Below are 20,704 nucleotides of genomic sequence, written 5' to 3'. Positions count from 1 at the left end.
TTTTATGCCAGTAAAATACATTTGCATAAAGATGTTCGCTGCAGAATAATTTATAACAGCAAAAACTTGCAATGACCTAAATATCCAACAGCATAGGAATGATTTAAGTAAATTTTAGTTGTAGCCCACTTCATGAAATGCTGTATAACCAACTAAATAAACTGTTAAGAAGGCCATTAATCAAAATGGAAAAGTGCCTATGATGTATATTAAAGGGGAAAAAAGCAGGATAGTAAAAATGCACACTGATGCAGCTGCTATGGGAAACAGTATGGAGGTTCCTCAAAAAATTAAGAATAGAATTACCATATGATCCAGTATTCCACTACTAGGAGTTTACTCAAAGAATACCAAAACACCAGTTTGAAAAGATATTTGTACCCTGTGTTTATTGCAGCATTATTAACAATAGCCAAATTGCAGAAGCAGCCCAAGTGTCCATTGATAGATGAACAGATAAAGAACATGTGGTGTATATACACAATGGAATATTACTCAGCTCTAAAAAAGAATGAGATCTTGCCATTTCCAACAACATGGATGTATCTAGAGAGCATAATGCTAAATGAAATAAGCGAGAGACAAATACCATATAATTTCACTCATGTGTGGAATTTAAGAAACAAACCAACAAAAGAGACAAACCAAAAAACAGACTCTTAAATGTAGTAGAACAAACTGATGGTTACCAGAGGGGAGGTGGGTGGGGGCATGAGGGAAATAGGTGAAAGGGATTAAAGAATACCCTTATCTTAATGAGCATTGAGTAATGTGCAGAATTGTTGAATCACTATATTGTATACCTGAAACTAAAAAACACTGTATGTTAATTATACTGTAATTAAAATTTTTAAACGGTATAAAATATGTACATAATTATTACAAAGTCAGTAAATATGCATATAAAATATGTATATAAATTATATGAAATGGTAACGATGGTGGTAGAGCTGGAATTATGTATGTTTTTTCTCTATTTTTCAAATTTCTATAACATGATCATATTAGTTTTAAAGATTCTATAATCCAGATTCCTATTGAGACTAATTCTTTCTCTCATTTAAATGATAATTTTAACAAATTTATTGGTGTTGTCATATCTCCTATGTCCTGGAATGAGTTTTGAGTGAGTATAAATATAGCTATTTTGAGAAAGTCATCATTTCATTAGCAAAAGCAGATTTGGCCATTGATGAAAAATACAAAGAAGCAACAACAATAGAAACATCTTTTTCCAGGCACTCCAAGGAAGACCTACTTACTGAAAATCTCTGCATTGGATTTATATTGATTTCTAGCATAGCTGGGCTCTGGTGCTCCTCTGCACAACCAGGTGGCCATAATTTATACTCACTTTCTGTTCCCTTTTGGCTGTGATGGGAATTAGTGTTGAAATCAATAAGCCCTAACCATTGTCTCACTGACACAGTGTTCAGCTGTGATTTTTTGTCCTCCAATACTGTTCCTCATCTCTACTTTGAGGCAGTACTAACTTATTTGGTAAGATTATAGACTTTGAACTAAGACAAATATGGGCTCATATTCTAGGACTTTTGCTCATAGCTGTATGACTGTGGGCAAGTTACATAATCCTTCCATGTCTTGTTTGCTCTGGGGATGATATTACTTACCTTTGGGGATTGGAGGGTAGTTGAAGTAAGGCAAAGGAAGAACTATTGATAGAGCTGTCATTCAGCTTTACCAAGTTGCTGCTGAGGGAGAAGGGCCCTGGGCCCTCAGTGGACCCTATAAATAACCTCTACTTGCCCCTGTTAGAGGAGATCAGGGCAGAGCTGTTCTCAAAGACCTTAAGTCATTTGACTCAATGGGCTCTGAAATATCATCTACATTAATGACTCTCCTGGGACATTTGGAAGCTGCCAGAATTTAGGGTCCAGATAATTTTATGCAGCTACAGGATTTATTAAGGACAGTAATTTCCAGAGGAGGTTGGAAAGTTGGCAGTCTTTGTATACCTTCATGGTGGCAAAGATGAACAGATAAGTGAGTAGTCCAGAAATAACCTCTGAATTTATATGTAATAGCTCTTTTAACTCCTCCCCCCTGAATGCCCTTTTGTGGTATTTCTTGTTTTACCACCATTTCTTCCTGCTATTATCCTGAGCCTCTGTGAGCCCAGCTCCTGGTCACATCAATGTAGGAGCTCAGGCCACTCAGAAACACCTACAGGACACCCTCTAGCATCACAGGAGACGTTATAATACAAGGCCAGAGTCAGTAAGTACCAAATAGTAAGGGAAATGAGTCAGATGGGAGATGTCCTGGCCATCCTTCTACCACTCTCTTCATCTGTCCTTGTCTGAGAATCTGGGCCTCTTTGTAATGACAAAATCCATAACTCTGGTTGCCTCCCATGTTCAATTCCTCACTTCGTATGTTTCTACCTTAAATTTTAGCACACCCCAAAGACTATTACACACCCCAAAGACGCACCCCAGCAATCTTATATGAGGCCCCAAACAAGTGATTGGTGAGGTTGATGTACCCACAACCTCCAAGAATAGTTTTAACTCTGGCCTGATGACAGGGACCGAGACTGAAGGATGCTCAAGGGGTACTCATACACAGCCCAGAGAGCAACTCCATTTCTGTGAAGAATACCCAGATGGGAAGCTCCAGGTCTATCCTGTCTGATGGGAGGGACCTCTTGGAAGAGATTAACTTGTCTTTGTATCTTTAAACTGGTCAGCTACCCCTAGCACATGAGTCTGATTCTCAAGGTAAATGAATTTCTGCTCTGATATATTGTGCACAGTTTAGAATGCCAAATATTTATTTCAGGATTACACTCTGCTTCAGGAAGATATTTCTAATGCCTTTGGCTCTTGATCTCTTGCCTCACCTCCTGTTTATGGGCATATACTTGTCCCTCTGATCTCATACTTGGTGCTGTCCTTTGAGCATGGACTTGTATTTCTCTTTACAATGATTTTCATTTACCCTCAGGACTACCTTTGCTTCTACCTCTTTGAGTCAACAAGTATGCCTGGTTCAGCCTTGCCCTCATAGCAGCTGACATTACCTCCTTATGGCAAATATTTTCCCCCTAACCCTGCTAATAAGAACCACATATAAGAAACTAACATACCGGGATCCCTGGGTGGCACAGCGGTTTAGCGCCTGCCTTTGGCCCAGGGCGCGATCCTGGAGACCCGGGATCGAATCCCACATCGGGCTCCCAGTGCATGGAGCTTGCTTCTCCCTCTGCCTATGTCTCTGCCTCTCTCTCTCTCCGTGTGTGTGTGACTATCATAAAAAAAAAAAAAGAAACTAACATACCAGTCTACCATCTACCATAAGGACTACATAGCTCTAGAGAAATTTTCACCTCTTTTACCCCACAAAATTCCAGTCTACTACCACCAGTAGTAAACCAGTCTATGGTTTATAGAAAGCAGAGTCAGAAACCATTCAAGTATGAACACTTTAAGACTGACAGGGTACAGCAGAAAGAGGTGTGGAGTGCAATTAGGAAGCTGTAAATAATATTCATCTAACAGTCTTGCTCATGGACTCTGATCTCTGCACTTTGTTACCTGTGTTTCTTCTCTGTTTCTATCTCTAACCTGTTTCCTCTTGGCTGGATCCATGAACTTGCTGGCTCTTCTTTTTGACTTACCTCTTCCACATAGCATTTTGACAACACTCCTATTCTCTGTCCCCTGTCTTGTCCTCCATCATGCCTGTTGGGTGTGGAATGACCAGGTCCCCCTCCACCAACTGCTACCCTTTTCCTTATATTAAGGTCTAGCTCTAATTAACACCTCATCAAAACTGACCAAAGCATCCCACTCCTGAGCACCCCAGCTCCATACCCCTGGCAACAGATACCTTTGAATGGGACTAATGCCTCCTATGGGGAATTTAGAAAGAAGGGTGGTTAAGTGATGGGGGAAGGGATTGAGCAAAGAGATAGTAGGAAGTGGGAAAGAGTGAAGCCAGGGAAGAGCCATGGCCGGAGAGGAAGAACTGTAAGGTCATTTAGGTAATATTTGGGAGATAAAACATTTGAAAGAATGAAGACAAATAATCAATGAAATTCTCTGAGAACAAAATTAAATTATGTGGAGGTGAGAGGTGCACATAAGAAAAGAAAATGGGCATAATCAAAGGGAGATATGTGGTTGGATTGAGCACTGGGAAGGTGAAATACAGGTTCTAAGGTGTTCCAAGGTGAGATGAAAAGAGTGGGCAACTAAAACATTAAGCAGAGAATTCCCATGAAAGGGCACTGTCACGGTTCCTGTCCTCAAGAAAGGGATATTCTAAAAATTATTTATTTTTTAGTAATCTGTATACCCAAGGTGGGGCTCGAACTCACAACCCTGAGATCAAAAGTCATATGCTCTTCCAACTGACCAGGCAGGTGCCCCCAAGAGATGGATATTATAAAAGATGGCTTGAATAAGTACAAAAATAACTATACAACAAGGCAGACTATGAACCACACTCAAAAAAGTACAAATAAAGGGGAATGGCATGCAGAAAAAAGGATGCCATGGTAGTCAGCACCCAGTGCTGTGCCTTATATGAAGTCTATACTCAACAAAACCATTTCAGGAGAAAAGCTGACATTGGAAAGGGTACGTGCATGCTTTTGAAATTGCGTAGCTGATGTTGAATTCTCCACTCGTGATTTTTGACAATGGATGCACATAAGGATCCCCTGGGAAACTTTTTGAATGACCAATATTCAGACTCCACATTCAGAGATTCTGAATGCAGGGCTAGGGCTAGGCATTAGTATTTTTCTAAAGTTCCCAGATGATTCTAAAGGCCAGCCAGGATGAGAAGTGTTGGGTCTTTGTGTATATATTTTTTTCTTTTGAAAGACTTAAGGGGCTTAAAATACAAGGAGAGAAACACAAAGTTGAGAAATAAGAGATATAGAGTCTAGATTTAGCACTAGTGCCCATTAATACATCTTGGATAATTTCTTTTCAGGGCTGCCTGGGTGGCTTAGTCAGTTGAGCATCCGCCTCTTGATTTCAGCTCAGGTCATGATCTCAGGATCATGAAATTGAGAAAGCCCAGTAGGGGGTTTGGGCACTGCTCAGCACCAAGTCTGCTTGTCACTTTCCTTCCCCCTTTGTGCCCCTCTTTGGGCTTACTCCTGCACTTTCTCTCTCTGTCTCTCTAAAATAAATAAATAAGTCTTAAAAAATTCTTTTCATCAGTACAGTAAAAAATGTTACATACACTCAGGGTCATATTTCATTTCTGTCCCTTGGCTCTCTCAGGAGTTTGGAGAATTAAACTTGGGGATTTTTTTCAGTAGGAAGTTACTGTGTAAATACATTTAACTACTATAATCAGTCAAAGGAAAATCATTTTTTTAATTTTTAAAAATTGAGGTATAATTGACATACAACATTAGTTTCTGGCATATCATGTTATTTTTGTTAACAAAAATCTATTATGATTAAGAGTCCATCATAATAAATTTATGCCTTTTGACATCTATCATCTCATTTGTTTCTGTCAAAATCTTTGCCAGTTAAGTATTATCTTTATTTTGCAAATGCCTGGCCTACAATCACACCTCCTTATGTGACAAAGACACTCTCTACTCTTTATTTTTCTTTCTTCAGTCTTAGTCATCTTTCTAAGTCTTTGTTGATAGGGTATATTTTACAAAGAGTCAGTAGTATCATTTTTAATGTAAAGAGTAAAAACTATGGCCCTGTATGTTCAACCAGTTGCCTAAGTAGCAGGATGATGGAACAGAAATAAAATATATTAAGAAGGATTAGTAAATCAGGAGAAATTGGCATTTGCCACTGGCCATTGCTAAGGAGATTAAAAAGACACAAAGAACAGTAACAAACTACAATAAACTATTCAGGTTTTAGCATCATAACTGCTAAGTAAATGTTAAAAGGTTGAATAAATGAATGGATGAATTTTAAAATATTTATGGAAGTGACTATAATGATACATAAATCATTGAATACTTATATATGCCGGACAGTATTTTTAGCCCTTTACTTGTATTATCTCTCCCTTTTTTAAAGATTTTAAATAATCTCTATGCTCAGTGTGGGGCTCAAACTCATAACCCCAAGATCCAGAATCACATACTCCATTGACTGAGCCAGCGAGACGCTCCAGTGTTATCTCTTTTTAATCAACATCTAATTCTTTTAGGTTGGTATTATTATTATTCCTCATTTTAGAGATGAAGAAACTGAAGTCCAGAAAGATTAATTATAGTACGGAGGCTCTGTTGTCTAGTCCACTAGTAGCACAGTGGCAAGGTCGTTAGTTACCAAATTTCATAATGCAATCAGCCGACTGTACTCTTCCTTGAGCAAGCTAGGCCCAAGTGCCTCCATTTATCTTTTCTCTTTGTGGTGCCACCTGCTGGAGATGGGACCTGCTCATTACCACCTTTCCCTACTACTGTCTCTTCTAGCCATTCAGTAGTGACTTCCTGTTCCAAAGTCTATCTGCACCACTTGCCAAGGTACCTCTTCAGCCTTAACTGGGGACAGGAATAGGTGGCAACAGGGCTGATAATTTTATACATAACATGGAGACTCTGTCCCAGGGCATGGATTCCAGTCCTCTGGACTCTGGAATCATCTCTCATCTTTGATGTCTTACCCTTGTCAGCCACAGCAAAAACCAGTCCATCCTCTGTCCAGCTGTTCTGCAGTTTATTGACTCTGTCGAAGTCATCAATTCTAAGGTGCTCCGTTAGGAAAAATTTACTACTAAGAAAAATAGACACACCCAATTGTTATTTTTATTTTTATTATTTTAGGGAGGGGGGCAGAGGGAGAGAGAGAATCTTAAGCAGGCTCCATACCCAGGGCAGAGCCGGTTGCAGGGCTCGATCTCACAATGCTGAGATCATGACCTAAGCCAAAATCAAGAGTCAGACACTTAACTGACTAAGCCACCCAGGCGCCCCATAAACACATTCAATTATAATGGCATGATGTCACCAATTGAAAGATGCATCCCTGTTTCAAGAAGTTAAAATGTGTTAAAAAAAAAAAGCATCTTAAAATTGATGAAATATGGCATATAAATGTGTTTTGATAGATTTTTCTAACACTTACGGGCTGTTTATAGCCAGCTTTTTTCATGACCACTGCTTCTATCAACTTGCAATGTTTATCCCTCCCTTTTGGATGCTCTCAACTGTAGCAGCTTTTGTCACAAATAGGCCTTCTCAAAAAACTGGTGAAGTGTGTATATTTTGGGGTGTGGTGGTTCATACAGGAGAAGAGAATGATAGAGCATGCTAAGGAATGGATCCCGTCACAGTGTGGAATGTATCAGATGATAGGGAGTTTAGGGAGGTTCTAGAAATGTTTCTTTTACCACTTTATGATATGTAATATTTCCATCCCCCCCAAAAAACGTTCCTCCTGCCCCTTTATATTCAATTGCCAGCCCAAATCCCAGCTCCTGCTATCACTAATTGCTTTGTATCACTATAGTTTTAACTTTTTAAGGATTCATGTGCATGGAAGGGCGCCTGGGTGGCTCAGTTGGTTAAGCATCTGACTCTTGATCTCAGCTTGGGTCTTGATCTCAGGGTCATGAGTTCAAGCCCCTTGGTGTCCATGCTGGGTGTGGGGCCTACTTAAAAAAAAAAAAGAATTGGGTGGGGGGTGGGGGTGAATGGGTGACAGGCACTGAGGGGGGCACTTGACGGGATGAGCACTGGGTGTTATTCTGTATGTTGGCAAATTGAAAACCAATAAAAAATAAATTTATTGTTAAAAAAAAGAATTCATGTGCATGGAATCAGCAAGACATGGTATTTTATGTCTGAGATATTTCCCTTAGCATCATGTTTTGAAACCTTTTCATGTTGCTGCCTGTCTTAGCTGTTAATTCCCTTTTATTGTAGGGTAGAACTCCTCTGGATGGATTGTACAACAATTTATTTATCCATTTATCAGTTGGCATACATTCAGGTTGTACCTCAACCCAACGGTGACACAATTTAGTCCTTCACCATCTAATATGGTATTAGCTGTGGGGTTTTTGTAAATGCCCTTTTTCCAAGTTTGCTTTCTTTTGCTGTGGGTGTTGGATTTTGTAAAATGCTTTTTTTCTTTGTCAATTAATATAGTCACATGCTTTTTCTTCTTTAGCCTATTGATACAGTGGATGACATTGGTTTCTGGATGTTGAACCACACCCTTGCATAGCACTTCGTTAAAGGATATAATTCTTTTCATACATGGCTGGATTCAACTTGCTAATGTTTTGGTAAGGAATTTTGTGTCTAAAGTTTTTGAAAGATGTGGGTTTGTTGTTCTGTACTATCTTTGTCTGGTTTTGGTATCGGGGAAGGCTGGCCTCGCTAAATGAGTTGAGAGGCATCCCCTGCTTTTCCCTTCTCTGAAAGTAACTGCCTAAAATTTGTGTTAATTCTCTTTTATATATTTGGTAACTTCTCCAGTGAATCTATTAGGGTCTGCAGATTTCTGTTAATATCCCACAGATTTTGATACCCTGTGCTCTAATTTTCATTCAGTTCAAAATACTTTCTAATTTCCCTTGTGATGTCTTCTTTGATTCTAGGGGTTATTTATAAGGGTGTTTATTTTGCAGGATTTGGGGATTTTTCTAGATATCTTTCTGTTATGGATTACTAATTTAGTATGTTATCAGAAAACATACTGTGTATGGTTTTAATAACTTTAAATTTTAAAAATTTAAATTTATTGAGTCTTGTTTAATGTCCCAGAATATAGTCTGTCTTACTGCATATTCCAATGAACTTGAAAAGAGCATGTGTAGGGGATTCCTGGGTGGCTCAGTGGTTTAGCGCCTGCCTTTGGCCAGGGGCGTGATCCTGGGGTCCTGGGATCGAGTCCCACATCAGGCTTCCTGCATGGAGCCTGCTTCTCCCTCTGCCTGTGTCTCTGCCTCTTTCTTTCTTTCTCTCTGTCTTTCAGTGTGTTTTATGAATAGATAAATAAAATATTTAAAATAAAATAAAATAGTGTGAGTATAGTGGCACCTGGCTGTTTCACTAGAGCATGTGACTCTAGATCTTGGGGTTATGAATTCAAGCCCCATGTTGGGTGTAGAGCTCACTCATTTTTTATTTAAAAAAATAAAAGAGCATGTATGCATTCTGAAATTCAGGGTAGAATGTTCTGTAAATTGTAATTAGCTCATGTGAGATGGATGGTGTTCAAGACTACTGTATTCTTACTGGTTTTCTGTACACTTATTCTATCGATTACTGATAGTACTGTATCGAAATCTCTACCTTTAATTGTGGACTTGTTTACTTCTCCTTTCAACTCTAACAATTTTTTCTTCATGTATTTTGATACTATGTTATTAAGTACCTACACATTTAGGATTGCATGTCCTCTTGTTACTTCAACACCTTAATACCCCTCTTTCTCCTTAATAATATTATTATTCTAAAGTTTACTTTGTCTGATATTAATATAGCCACACTCAATTTCTTTTTACTTATGGTGGCATGCATATCTTCTTTCCCATCCTTTTACCTTTAACTTATTTGTGTTTTTTTATTTAAATTAGGATTCTTGTGAGCATCATATTGTTAGGTATTATTTGTTTTTTTTTTAAGTCCACCTGATAATCTCTGCTTTTCAATTATACCGTTTAAGCAATTTATATTTAATGCAATTATTGATTTAAAGAGTTTGTTACCTTTCTTTGGAAGAGATTAAACAATTAGGAAAATTCTTTTATACTTTATCCACATGTGTAGCATTTCTGTACTATTCTTAGTCCTTTTGCATAACTTTTCTTCCATATGAAAAACTTCAACATTTCCTTCTTTTTTAAAGATTTATTTATTTATTGTAGAGAGGGAAGGAGTAGAGGGGGAGGGAGAGGGGCAAACAGAGTTGGCACTGAGCACAGAACCTCATGAGGGGCTTGATCTCAGGACCCTGAGATTGTGACCTGAGCTGAAACCAAGAGCCAGATAGCTAATTGACTGTGCCACCCAGGTGCCCCAAGAACTACATTTCTTGTAGCACAGACTCGTTGATGAATTCTCTAAACATTTTTTGTCTGAAAAAAAATATCTTTAGTTTATTTCAATTTTTAATAGATATTTTTGCTGAGTGTAGAATTCTAGATTGATAGTTTTTTCCTGTGACATTAAAAATATCAGTCCTATGTCTTCTAGCTTGTGTCATTTCTAATAGGAACTTTATAGTCATTCCTTCCTTTGCTCCCCTTTACATAATGACTTTTGGGGGGCAGCTTTAAACATATTCCTTTATCATCGTGATATTCTTAGTCCTTTTTTTTTTTTTTTTTTTTTTTTTTTCTTCTTTTTTTTTTTTCTTCTTAGTCCTTTTGACTATGGACTCACAAATATGGTTATGATGTGCTTTGGTGTAGTTTTCTGCTGGGTTCATGAGCTTTTTGGATCTGTGTGTTTTCTAGTTTAATCAAATTTGGAAAAAATTTGGCCATTGTTTCTTGAAATATCCTTCTCCTACCCTTCCTCTGACTTCCTGGGGCTCCAAATACAGGTACCTTAGACTGCTTGGTATTGTTTCACTGGTCACTCATGCTATATTATTATTATTTCATTTCGTTTCAGATACTATGTTTTTCATCTCTAGAAGTTTCTTTTCTTTTTTTTTCCATCTCTAGAAGTTTCTTTTTTTTTTTTTTTAAAGATTTTATTTATTTATTCATAGAGACAGAGAGGCGCAGAGATACAGGCAGAGGCAGAAGCAGGCTCCATGCAGGGAGCCCGATGGGGGAGTCGATCCAAGGTCGCCAGGATCACGCCCTGGGCTGCAGGCGGCGCTAAACCGCTGCACCACTGGGGCTGTCCCATCTCTAGAAGTTTCATTTGGGTCTTGTTTTCTTCTCGTTCTCTCTTCATTATATTTGTGTTTTCCTCTGCATTCCTGAGTAACTGGAGCATATTTATAATAGCTGGTATACAAGCTTTCCTATTTCATCATCTCTGTCATTTCTAGGCTTTTTTATATCGATTGACTTTTCTCCTGGTTATGGGTTATATTTTCTCCATGTCTGATAATTTTATTTGGATTTCAGGACACTGAATTTTTATGTTTTTTGGTGCTGGATTTTGTTATATTCCTTCAAAAAATATTGGCCTTTTATCCAACAGGAAGTTAAGTTAGTTGGAATCATTTGATCCTTTTGAGGCTTGCTTTTCTGCTTTGTTAGGGTGAATCAAAGCAGTCTTCAGTAGCCCCACTCCTTGGGCGATTCCCTTCTGAAGAGTTCATCCTATGTTGGGAAAATGCCCATCTCTGTGTGAGCTCTGGGCTTTGCACGTCCCACTGTTTATGGCGGTTCTTTACTCAGTCTTGGGAATTTCATCCAAATATATGCAGATTAGGATTTGACCAGTGATTTGAAAGGTCTCCTCTGTAGGTCTCTTGAGCTCTCCCCTGAACACCTTTTTTCTTTCTAGTATCCTGCCCCTATAAATGTAGCTTCTTCAATCTGCCAACACTTTTCCCTCAACTCAGTGAGACATTGGGTGCTGTTTAGATTTTCTATACTGATGCTGTCTCCTGGAAGCTGCCTCTGGGAGTAATCCTGGGCTAGGACTCACCTCATTGGTTTTCCTTCTCTTAGGAATCATAACCCTGTGTGGCATGTTGTCCAATGTCTGAAAAATAGTTGTTTCATATATCTTGCCTGTTTTTCTAGTTGTTTATGGTGGGACAGTAGTTCTTGGCAGTTAGACCTTCAGGCCAAAAGCAACAATCCTCTATATTTTTTCACTATTTTTATGACTATTTTTGGAAATGTATACTTCCATATGATCTTCAAGATAATTACCTCCTATTACAAAACCCTGTGCCATAAAAATTACAAGTGAAACATGAAATATATATATTACCTTTTGAAAGTTGACATTTGTGCTGAATGTACAAAAGCAATAGCAAGTTTGCTGATGTGTTGTCAGGAATCAAAGCAGTGTCACTGAATTGCACAAGGAGTCATATTCTTCACCCCCTTGCAGTCACAAACACAAAAGCCAGTTTCATTTTAAAAGTGTTCTTAATAAAAAAGTAAAATTTAACTTTACCAAATCTTGACACGAGTAGACACCTTTTTAATAATCTGCATGATAAAATGGGAAGTACACATAAGCACTTCTGCTGTGTACTGAAGTATGATGGTTGGCTTCAGGAAAAGCACTGTAATTGTAATTGTTTGAATTGCAAGCTGAACTAGCTCTTTTTTCATGAGGCACTACTTTTATTTAAAATAATAACCAGCGGACAAATATGATTATTCAGATTTGGGTATTTGGCAGATGTTTTCTTGCAAATAAACAAAATAAGCCTGTCTCTTAGAGAAAACAACTGACAATATTTGTTGCTAGTGATAAAATATGCGCTTTCAGTGACAATTAGCATTTTACAATTAGTAAATTGTGTTTGCCACTATGAGCTTAATAGCTTCCCAATAATTAAAAGGCTTTTCTGATGAGATTCAGGGGGTGATACTAATGGAAGTGATTTTTAAAATATTGTGTAATAAAGTGTGTCAACATTTGGAAGATTCACATGGATCAGTGAACTAATATTTTCCAAATGATCAATGCATGATGTTACAACATGATGCACAAGTAAAAGATCCATTCAAAGTTCAAGATAGGCCAATGGATTTTAATGTAATGGAGTATGAAAAGTTTATCAATATATTGGACACTTGGGTGGCTCAGTCAGTTAAGTGTGTGACCCTTGATTTCAGCTCAGGTCATGATCTCAGGGTCATGAGACTGAGCCCCAGCCAGCTCCACATTGAGTATGGAGCCTGCTTAAGATTCTCTCTTTCCCTCTGCCTCTGCCTCTGCCCCACACTAATGTGCTCCCACTCTCACATTCTCATTCTCTATCTTTAAAAAAATAATTAATTAATTAAAAATTTATCAATGTGGTTTCAGATTGCAGCTTTTAGGAAACGACCACTTGTCATGTTTGGGTAGAGTATCAAAGAAGAATGTCCACAGTTATCTGATAAAGATATTCTTCTCGGGAGGCCTGACTGGCTGCAACTCTTAAACTGGGGTGTCGTGAGTTCAAGCTCCACGTTGGGTGTAGAGTCTACTTAAAAATATTCTCTTCTCTTTTCCAACTGCATAACTGTATGAGGCTAGACTTTCTTCATGTAGTTCAGACAAAATAACATATTACAACAGATTGAATGCAGAAGCAGATATGAGAATCTGTATTTTTTTCTTTTTTTTTACTTAGGCCTGACATTAAAGAGGTTTACAATAATGTAAAGAATGCCACTCTTCTTCCTAACTTCTTTGAAAATATTTTTTGCCAAATATATTATTTATATGGATGTATAATATATTGTTATTTTTAAATATATTTTTAAAGATTTTATTTATTTATTCATGAGAGACAGAGAGAGAGAGAGAGAGGCAGATACAGGCAGAGGGAGAAGCAGGCTCCATGCAGGGAGCCTGATGTGGGACTCCGTCCTGGGACTCCAGGATCACTCCCTGGGCCGAAAGCAGGCACTAAACTGATGAGCCACTCAGGGATCCCTAATTTATTGTTATTTTAAAATGAATTAATAATTTGACATTTTTTTCCTGTTTTAACTTCTAGGATGGTAAGTATTGATAGTTCTAACCCATATAAACAAAGCCTTTGTGAAAAATTTTAAGAATTTTTAAGAATGGAAAGGATCTCTGAGCCAGAAAGTTTGAATTATCTGTTCTTATCAAAACATTGGGACCTGGTGCTTTTTAATCACCTTTTCTTTCTCTCTGCTGTAATTGCTTATTTCAGTTTTAAACTTTTAATTGAACAACTTTGGTAAGTTTTTGTTAGGAAATCATATCTTTTGGATCTAAATTTTAATTTATTGCCATTGCGTTGCAGGTAGTATCTTTCACATTTCCTTTAATGCTTTTTGTACCCAAGGTTATCTCTCCTTTCTTATTCCTAATCTTAGATTTTTTTTTCTCCCACTCTTTATTTCATTCAGTGCCCACAACACACTAATAAAACAGTACAAAAGCTTTGGGATGAAGGGAATACAAGGGGAGATGACAGCAGGCAAGAACTGTCCAGGAAGAAGGAAAGGGACTGATAGAGTGTGTGGGCTGTCCCTCCCTCTAGTTTGATCACTGCAAAAGTTCTAGACAAAGAGTGAGGATTGCTAGCCAATCTCTCTGCCTGGTCATCACAGGGCTCTTGACATTTGTAGATCCGCTAGGATGCGAGCCCTTCTCAAATTTTAGTGTCCTTAAATTCAATTTTGCTTGTGTTACCAAATTTGTTTTGTTTTGTTTTTTATATAATTTTATTTTATTATTTTTTTAAGATTTCATTTATTTATTCATGAGAGGCCCAGAGAGAGAGAGGCAGAGACGCAGGCAGAGGGAGAAGCAGGCTCCACGCAGGAAGCCCAATGTGGGACCCGAGCCGGGGTCCCCAGGATCACACCCCAGGCTGCAGGCGGCACTAAACCACTGCGCCACCGGGGCTGCCCTGTTACCAGATTGGATCAGGCTCTGGAGTAGCTGGCTAACTCTATTCAAAGAAAGGACTGATGCAAAAGCTAGAATGCCAATTTAATAGTTTCCTAACAAATGAACCAGATTACCTATGTCTACTGATCAATGCATTGCTTTTTTTTGCATGCAAATGTTTATTGTTTCCTAGAGACTGCTTTTGGAGATGCATCTGTGAGGGAATGAGGAAGGCAGAGTTTGGCAGAGGGAGTTGCAACTGAGATCTCCTGTGACCCTATGGAGAGCTCTGTGGTGAGAATGACCCTTTGAGATGCTCTAAGTTGAAGCAATGAGCTGGGCCTCGGAATCTCCACATCAGTCGATCATTGGTTATGGACACCCTCTGAGAGGGCCTGTAACTGTGGCTGAGGCAGGTCCCTGCAGCCTGAGGCTTTGCCTAGTGAGGGATGTGGTTGTGCACCCCCTATTCCCAGAAGATGGGGGATGGGTCTTTTGGCTCTAAAGAGAGGTTCTGGGCAGAACCCCACAGCATTCACTACAAACACATTTGTTGTAAGATACATCTTGAACTTAGAAACATTAGAAGTGAAGAAAGTGCACCTTAAGATAAGAGTAGGATAAAAAAAAAGATAAGAGTAGAAATATGGTCTAAGGATTCAGTAGTGTTTTTTGGTATAGAGATGCAAGCTGAACTCCAAGGATGAATCCAAATAGAGAATTAAAAATCCAAAGGGTCTCAGGAATTTTCTCCATTGTCTCTCATTTTTGACTCTTTTTTGCAAATCTGCTTTACTCTTCTTTCTTGATATTCCAACTCTCTTTGCTGAAGAGTTTAGCAAAGCCCGCATGGGTAGTGGATGATTACCAGTACTGTGCTGGTGAATATGTAAAATTGGCTCTCTGGCAGAAAAGAGGTGTGCACCTATATTCATGTAATTTTTACTGATATAAAGGATATGGAGGACACAATTGTAGGTAATAATGGACTATACCATACTCTTTATTGTAATTCCATATAGCTAGTTGATTCTCACAGGATTCTTTAATTGATTTTTGCAGAACTCATGTCCTCAGCCAACCTGTAGTTATAAAGGATGAATGAGCCCCGCTCTGACATGAATGCTGGTTGATATCTCTGCTTAAATTAATGAATAAGACAAAAGTGAAATAACAAAGGTGCATGTTAGAACTTAATTTGTTTGCCATGTAGATGACTTCTTTATTCAATCAGATAATAGTTTCTCAAGTCCTGGAAGAATATCTCCTCAAGTCTTTTTCTTCTTTACTTACTGTGCAACAGTTGTTTTTGATAGGAGAGAGATTTTGCTCCTCAGGGGACCTTTGGCAATGTCCAGAGACATTTTTGGTTGTCACAATTATAGAAGGGGAGGGTGTTACTGGCATCTAACAGGTAAATAGATGCCAAACATCCCTCTCCCTAAAACAAATTATCTGGTCCAAGGTTGAGAAACTCTGATCTGTATTATTAACATTGTCTCCATAACACTTTAAAGTTTAGAAAATCAACAAGATAATAAATCAAGTCCAGATTTGTAGCATTTGCCAATTTCAGTGGTGTGAACATTCCCACTGTGGCTGATCTAAGGTACCAATATCACATCTTTAAGTGTGGAGTCATTGAAAAATATGTAGTAGCACATGTTATATGGAATTTCCACCACAAAGATACAGTAGTTATAACTAAATCCAAGAGCATAAATTATAGTAAAATATAGTAATATAATTAGTAATACATAATAGGTTCTGTGTATTTATTACCTGTATTTATAATGTACTTATGTAAATAAACATTTAATTTTTAACAATGGCTATGCTTAACAGCTGACTCATAAAATTCTTAAAAGATTTAGCAGTTTGCTCTTGCAGGTCAGTATAGACTGGTCTGGCTCCAGCTTGGCACCAAATGGCTACCCACCACTCTTGAATTCACATTTTATATTACCTGCATCTTAGAAAGATTGACCCAGTTCCAATGCCAGTTTTCTAAGGAATGGACTCTGGTTGGTCCAGATTGGGTCAGGTACCTGCAGGTTTGTGAATGTAGCTGGATCCAAAGGAAGTCTATTCCCATCCATTAGGAAACTTCTGGAAGCATCTCTGTGAGTGGGAGTGCACCCTCAGAGGAGTCTGTAACAGCACTACAGACACTGGCACATGCTTCCTCCTCCATTCCTGTTTATCAAGACTCCATGCAGAAAAAGTTTCTGACTCATCCACTGTTTCCTTCCCACAGAGATTTCAAAATAATGTATTAGATCAGTGGTTCTCAAAGTGTGGTCCTTGGATCAAAAGCAGCTGCTTCACTTGGGGTCTTGTTCAAAAAGCAAATTATTGGGCATGATTCCAAGCCTCCTCACTGAGCTATTCTGGGGATGGAGGCCAGAAGTCAGGTTTCAAAAGGTCTTCCAGGTTATTCTGAGGCAAACTGAAGATTGAGGCCACTGTACTGGATTATCTAATTTAAACAAAGTTACATTCTGTTCTTTAGGACAGCAACAAAACAAACCCAGATCATCCTGATTAAATTAGGTATTTCTTCCAGTCTTCAGAAATGACAAATAATCTCCCTTTGGATGAGTTACTCTGGCGAGCAATAATCTCATCAATCTTATATTGATTTTTACTATTTCTTCTCTAGAAAATGACTGGTCTTTTATTTCTGTGAATACTTTATTGTAACCCCATATACGCTATTAAGTCATATTTATCCGACATAATTTAACTTTTCAGGATCTGTTTCTTGATTCTCAAGAGTAGGGACTTCATTTTGTATTTGGTTTAGGTCACAGAACCTAATGTAGGACAGAGCTCACAGAAGATACTTAAATGTTGGATGAATAATCATGAAGATTTACACAAATATTTTATGTCCAATCTTTGCTTTCTTTTATTGTCATTATTCAAGTGTTATCATACATAATTTCTAAAGTAGTTACTCTGGGAAAATGTATAAGGAATTGCAGTAATTAAAACAGAAAATGACAGCTTTCTGGATATTTTCTCCAAATTATAGAATTTGTATCAAGTTATGGTGTGAAGAAGAAAAGAAGAATCGCCAGCAGTTACTCTTGAAAAGCCAATATTTTGATATGTTTCCTTCCATTTTTTCTAAGTTTATATGCTTTTCTAACCAAAAAGAGACCATATGCTGTTGTGCCCAAGATTGCGAATCCGAGAAACCACCATGAAGCCTACACGGATGCAAGCGCACGAAGGTTTATTAGCAAGCTCGAGCTTGGATCCAAGTATACCCAACACAGAGGGGCAGGGACTTGGACCCCGAAGTGGGTTACAGCTGGGTTTTTTATAGGCTGGTCTAGGGGATTTTCAGAAGGGGTGGAGGAATTTCTCAAGTTCTGTTTATCTCTGATATGGGGCTTTCAGGGCATTGAGCTCTGTTCTCATTCTAATATGGGACTTTCTACCATGGGCGTGAGCTCTGTTGTCTTTCTGATATGGGATTGCCTGACAAGGACATTCTGCAGTTTTTCCTATAAAGTTCAGCTCTTATTCACAGGGGCCTAAGATGGCTGTACTTGTGCTAATGCTAAACTTGAGGTGGAATGACCTTGATTTTTCTCGGCCTCCCCAATGCTATATTTCTAGTTTCATTAGTTTGCTTTTTTACTAAGCACTATATCATGAGCATTCTCATATAATTGAATGTTTTCTGAAACGTGGTTTTTAATGTTCCAGATTATTCTATCATATGTATGAACTATAAGTTGTTTAACCATACACCTATTTAAGATATTTGGGTCGGTAACAATATTTCACTTTTTAAATAACTACTGTGATGGAATGGCATGCATTTAAAGAAAACCACTTATTTATTTATTTATTTATTTATTTATTTATTTAGAATGCATGAGCTGGGGGAGGGGTGGAGGGAGAAGTAGAGAGAGAATCTGAAGCAGACTCTCCTTTGAGTCTGGAATGGGGTGGATGGTGGCACTTGATCTCATGCTCTGAGATCATGACCTGAGCTGAAATCAAGAGCAAGATGCTCAGATGACTGAGCCATCCAGGCGCTCCAGGTTGCATATTTTGAAAATGAACACATTCTCTCTTAGAGTTAGGATGACTTGGTTCTCTCCTCATCGTCTTTTTTCCCTTCTGTATTGAAAAACTTGCTCATCAGTTTGCTTGTTCAAGTACACATCTCTCACTGTTCCACCTCAAGCCTTTATCAGGATTTAAAGCACATGTTTACATAAACATCAAAATCACTGAGAATCTGAAATTTAAAAGGAGCCTGTTTAAGGTAGCTAGTTTTTTTGTCTGGTTTACACTTACTGTAATCTCCCATTGGCCAGCTGTTCTTTGCTGTAAACTTCCATCATCCCTTGTCAGTCCTTCATTGAGGTTTGTATGTAATAATCTCTTATTTCTAAAACAGGAAGATCCTGGGGCACCTGGTGGCTCAGTGGGTTAAGGGCCCACCTTCGGCTCAGGTCATGATCTCAGGATCCTGGGATCGAGCCCTATGTTGGGCTTCCTGCTCAGTGGGGAGTCTTCCCTTCCCTCTGTCTGTGCTCTCTTTCTCTCAATTAAAATAAATTAAATCTTGGGACTCTTGGGTGGCTCAGCGGTTGAGCACCTGCGTTCGGCCCAGCGTGTGATCCTGGAGTCCCAGGAGCGAGTCCCACATTGGGCTCCCTGCATGGAGCCCTCTCTGCCTGTCTCTGCCTCTCTCTCTATGGCTCTCATGAATAAATAAATAAAATCTTAAAAAAAAATCTTAAAAAACCCAGGAAGATGCTAATTAATTATTTGCTTAGTGAATAGTAAGTGACTCAGGAGATGGATAGCCATATAAGAGTGTTGCCATGTTTATTATTAGTTCAAGGACCTTTTCTTCATAAAATATTTTAAGCTTTCAAGAGCCCTAAAAATTAGCACAGCATTTTAGGTTAGAGGGTGAGTTAATTTCCTATGTTGACTTATTTTTGGTAAAAGTCAGATATCTTTTAGATGAAATGTAACCAACACACAAGCACACAGGTGTGTACAAAACTTTGTAGATTGATCAAACAGTTCTCTGCCATCTTTTATTTTGATAAATCATCTTACCCAGTATCAATCGACTGAACTAAATGATACTTCTTCCCTTTTTGAGGGGGGAAAACTAACATGTCAAATATTGTTCAGTTATGACTTATCTGGGATTTCAAAACCAGCTTCAATGGCATAGAACCCAAGATAAAAGCTCTGTAAACAGTTCTCAGAGTCTTCTTAAAATTAAAATCTTAGATCTAATTTTTCTCCACAATTTAATTTTTTTTCCATGTGCCAGACTTACACACACACACACACACACACAATTTTTGATTACATCTCCAATCATGTCATCAGAAATCTTGATTGCTGAATGTATGACCATAAAAATTATCTCAATTAGTGTGGGATAAGTGTTCAATTATCACCAAGACCTGTTAGCAGCAGTTTAGAACTGAGGAAGAGAGACATTTACTTCTGAAACGAATTAAGTGGATGTAGTTGCTTAGCTTTACAGGAAATTTAACGGGCTGGCAGTGAACACTGCCCCTTTGTTCTGTACTTAGGAGCTAATAGTACCGTTCAGGGTTTTCCCACTTCAGTGACCTCATTTTGGCAACCAGGTAAACTTCGGGAACTCTGATGTGAAACGGTTTAATGAGAGAGGATCGGGCCCTAATTAACATAATTGAAGCGTTCTTATGCGGAGGCTTCTGCTCCTGAACTAGCAGGTACAAGCAGGTGTAATAACTGCTCATGAAAAAATACAGCACGTCGACCTGCAGGGGCTTCAGGAGGCGCTCCTGTTCCAGCCTCCTGTGAGGGGCAGCTCTACTAGCGTGAAGCAGGCGCGCTGCCGGAGGATGCCGCCAGGGGGCGCGCGTCCACAGCCGCTTCGCCAGCCGCAGGGGCCCCGGGGCGCTCCCTCCGCTCCTCTCGCTCACGTCGGCTTCCGCCGGAAGCGGCTGCCGTCAGGCGTCGTCGGGGGTGCGAGCTTGGCGGGGGTGGGTCGGCGGCTCCGGGGGCCCGAGGGCGAAGCTCGGGCGTAAGCCGGGCCGGCGACATGGACGTTCTGAAGTCGGAGATCCTCCGGAAGCGGCAGCTGGTGGAGGACAGGAACCTGTTGGTGGTGAGGATCCTTGGGGGTCGTGAGGCCGTGGGGGCCGACCTGTGTGTGGGTGTAGGGGCGGGGGGGGGGGTGAC

General features: G+C 39.0%; 1 protein-coding gene and 1 long non-coding RNA gene across 4 annotated transcripts in view; both read left to right on the top strand.

The window, feature by feature from the left end:
* The window catches only part of LOC102156435, a 44,680-nt gene extending 26,861 nt beyond the window's left edge, over positions 1-17,819 (top strand). The window contains exons 3-4 of one of the 2 annotated variants that reach the window (XR_005355294.1): positions 8,136-8,253; positions 14,673-17,819. This is a non-coding gene — a long non-coding RNA (uncharacterized LOC102156435). Of the gene's footprint in view, positions 1-8,135; positions 8,254-13,610; positions 14,248-14,672 lie in introns of those variants that run through there. The other variant, XR_005355295.1, reaches the window with a different exon arrangement.
* Positions 17,820-20,448: 2,629 nt separating this feature from the next.
* PRPF18 (pre-mRNA processing factor 18) overlaps positions 20,449-20,704 on the top strand; it is a 53,889-nt gene continuing 53,633 nt past the window's right edge. Inside the window, exon 1 of one of the 2 annotated variants that reach the window (XM_038530090.1) lies at positions 20,449-20,630. In XM_038530090.1, coding sequence (XP_038386018.1) covers positions 20,565-20,630 — 66 coding nt within the window. In that variant the 5' untranslated portion in view covers positions 20,449-20,564. The remainder of the gene's footprint in view (positions 20,631-20,704) is intronic. The other variant, XM_038530091.1, reaches the window with a different exon arrangement.

Source organism: Canis lupus, chromosome 2 (assembly GCF_011100685.1).
Source record: "Canis lupus familiaris isolate Mischka breed German Shepherd chromosome 2, alternate assembly UU_Cfam_GSD_1.0, whole genome shotgun sequence".
Lineage (NCBI taxonomy): Eukaryota > Metazoa > Chordata > Mammalia > Carnivora > Canidae > Canis > Canis lupus.
Note: the sequence above shows the minus strand (reverse complement) of the source record. Positions and strands in the feature narration are given on the sequence as shown.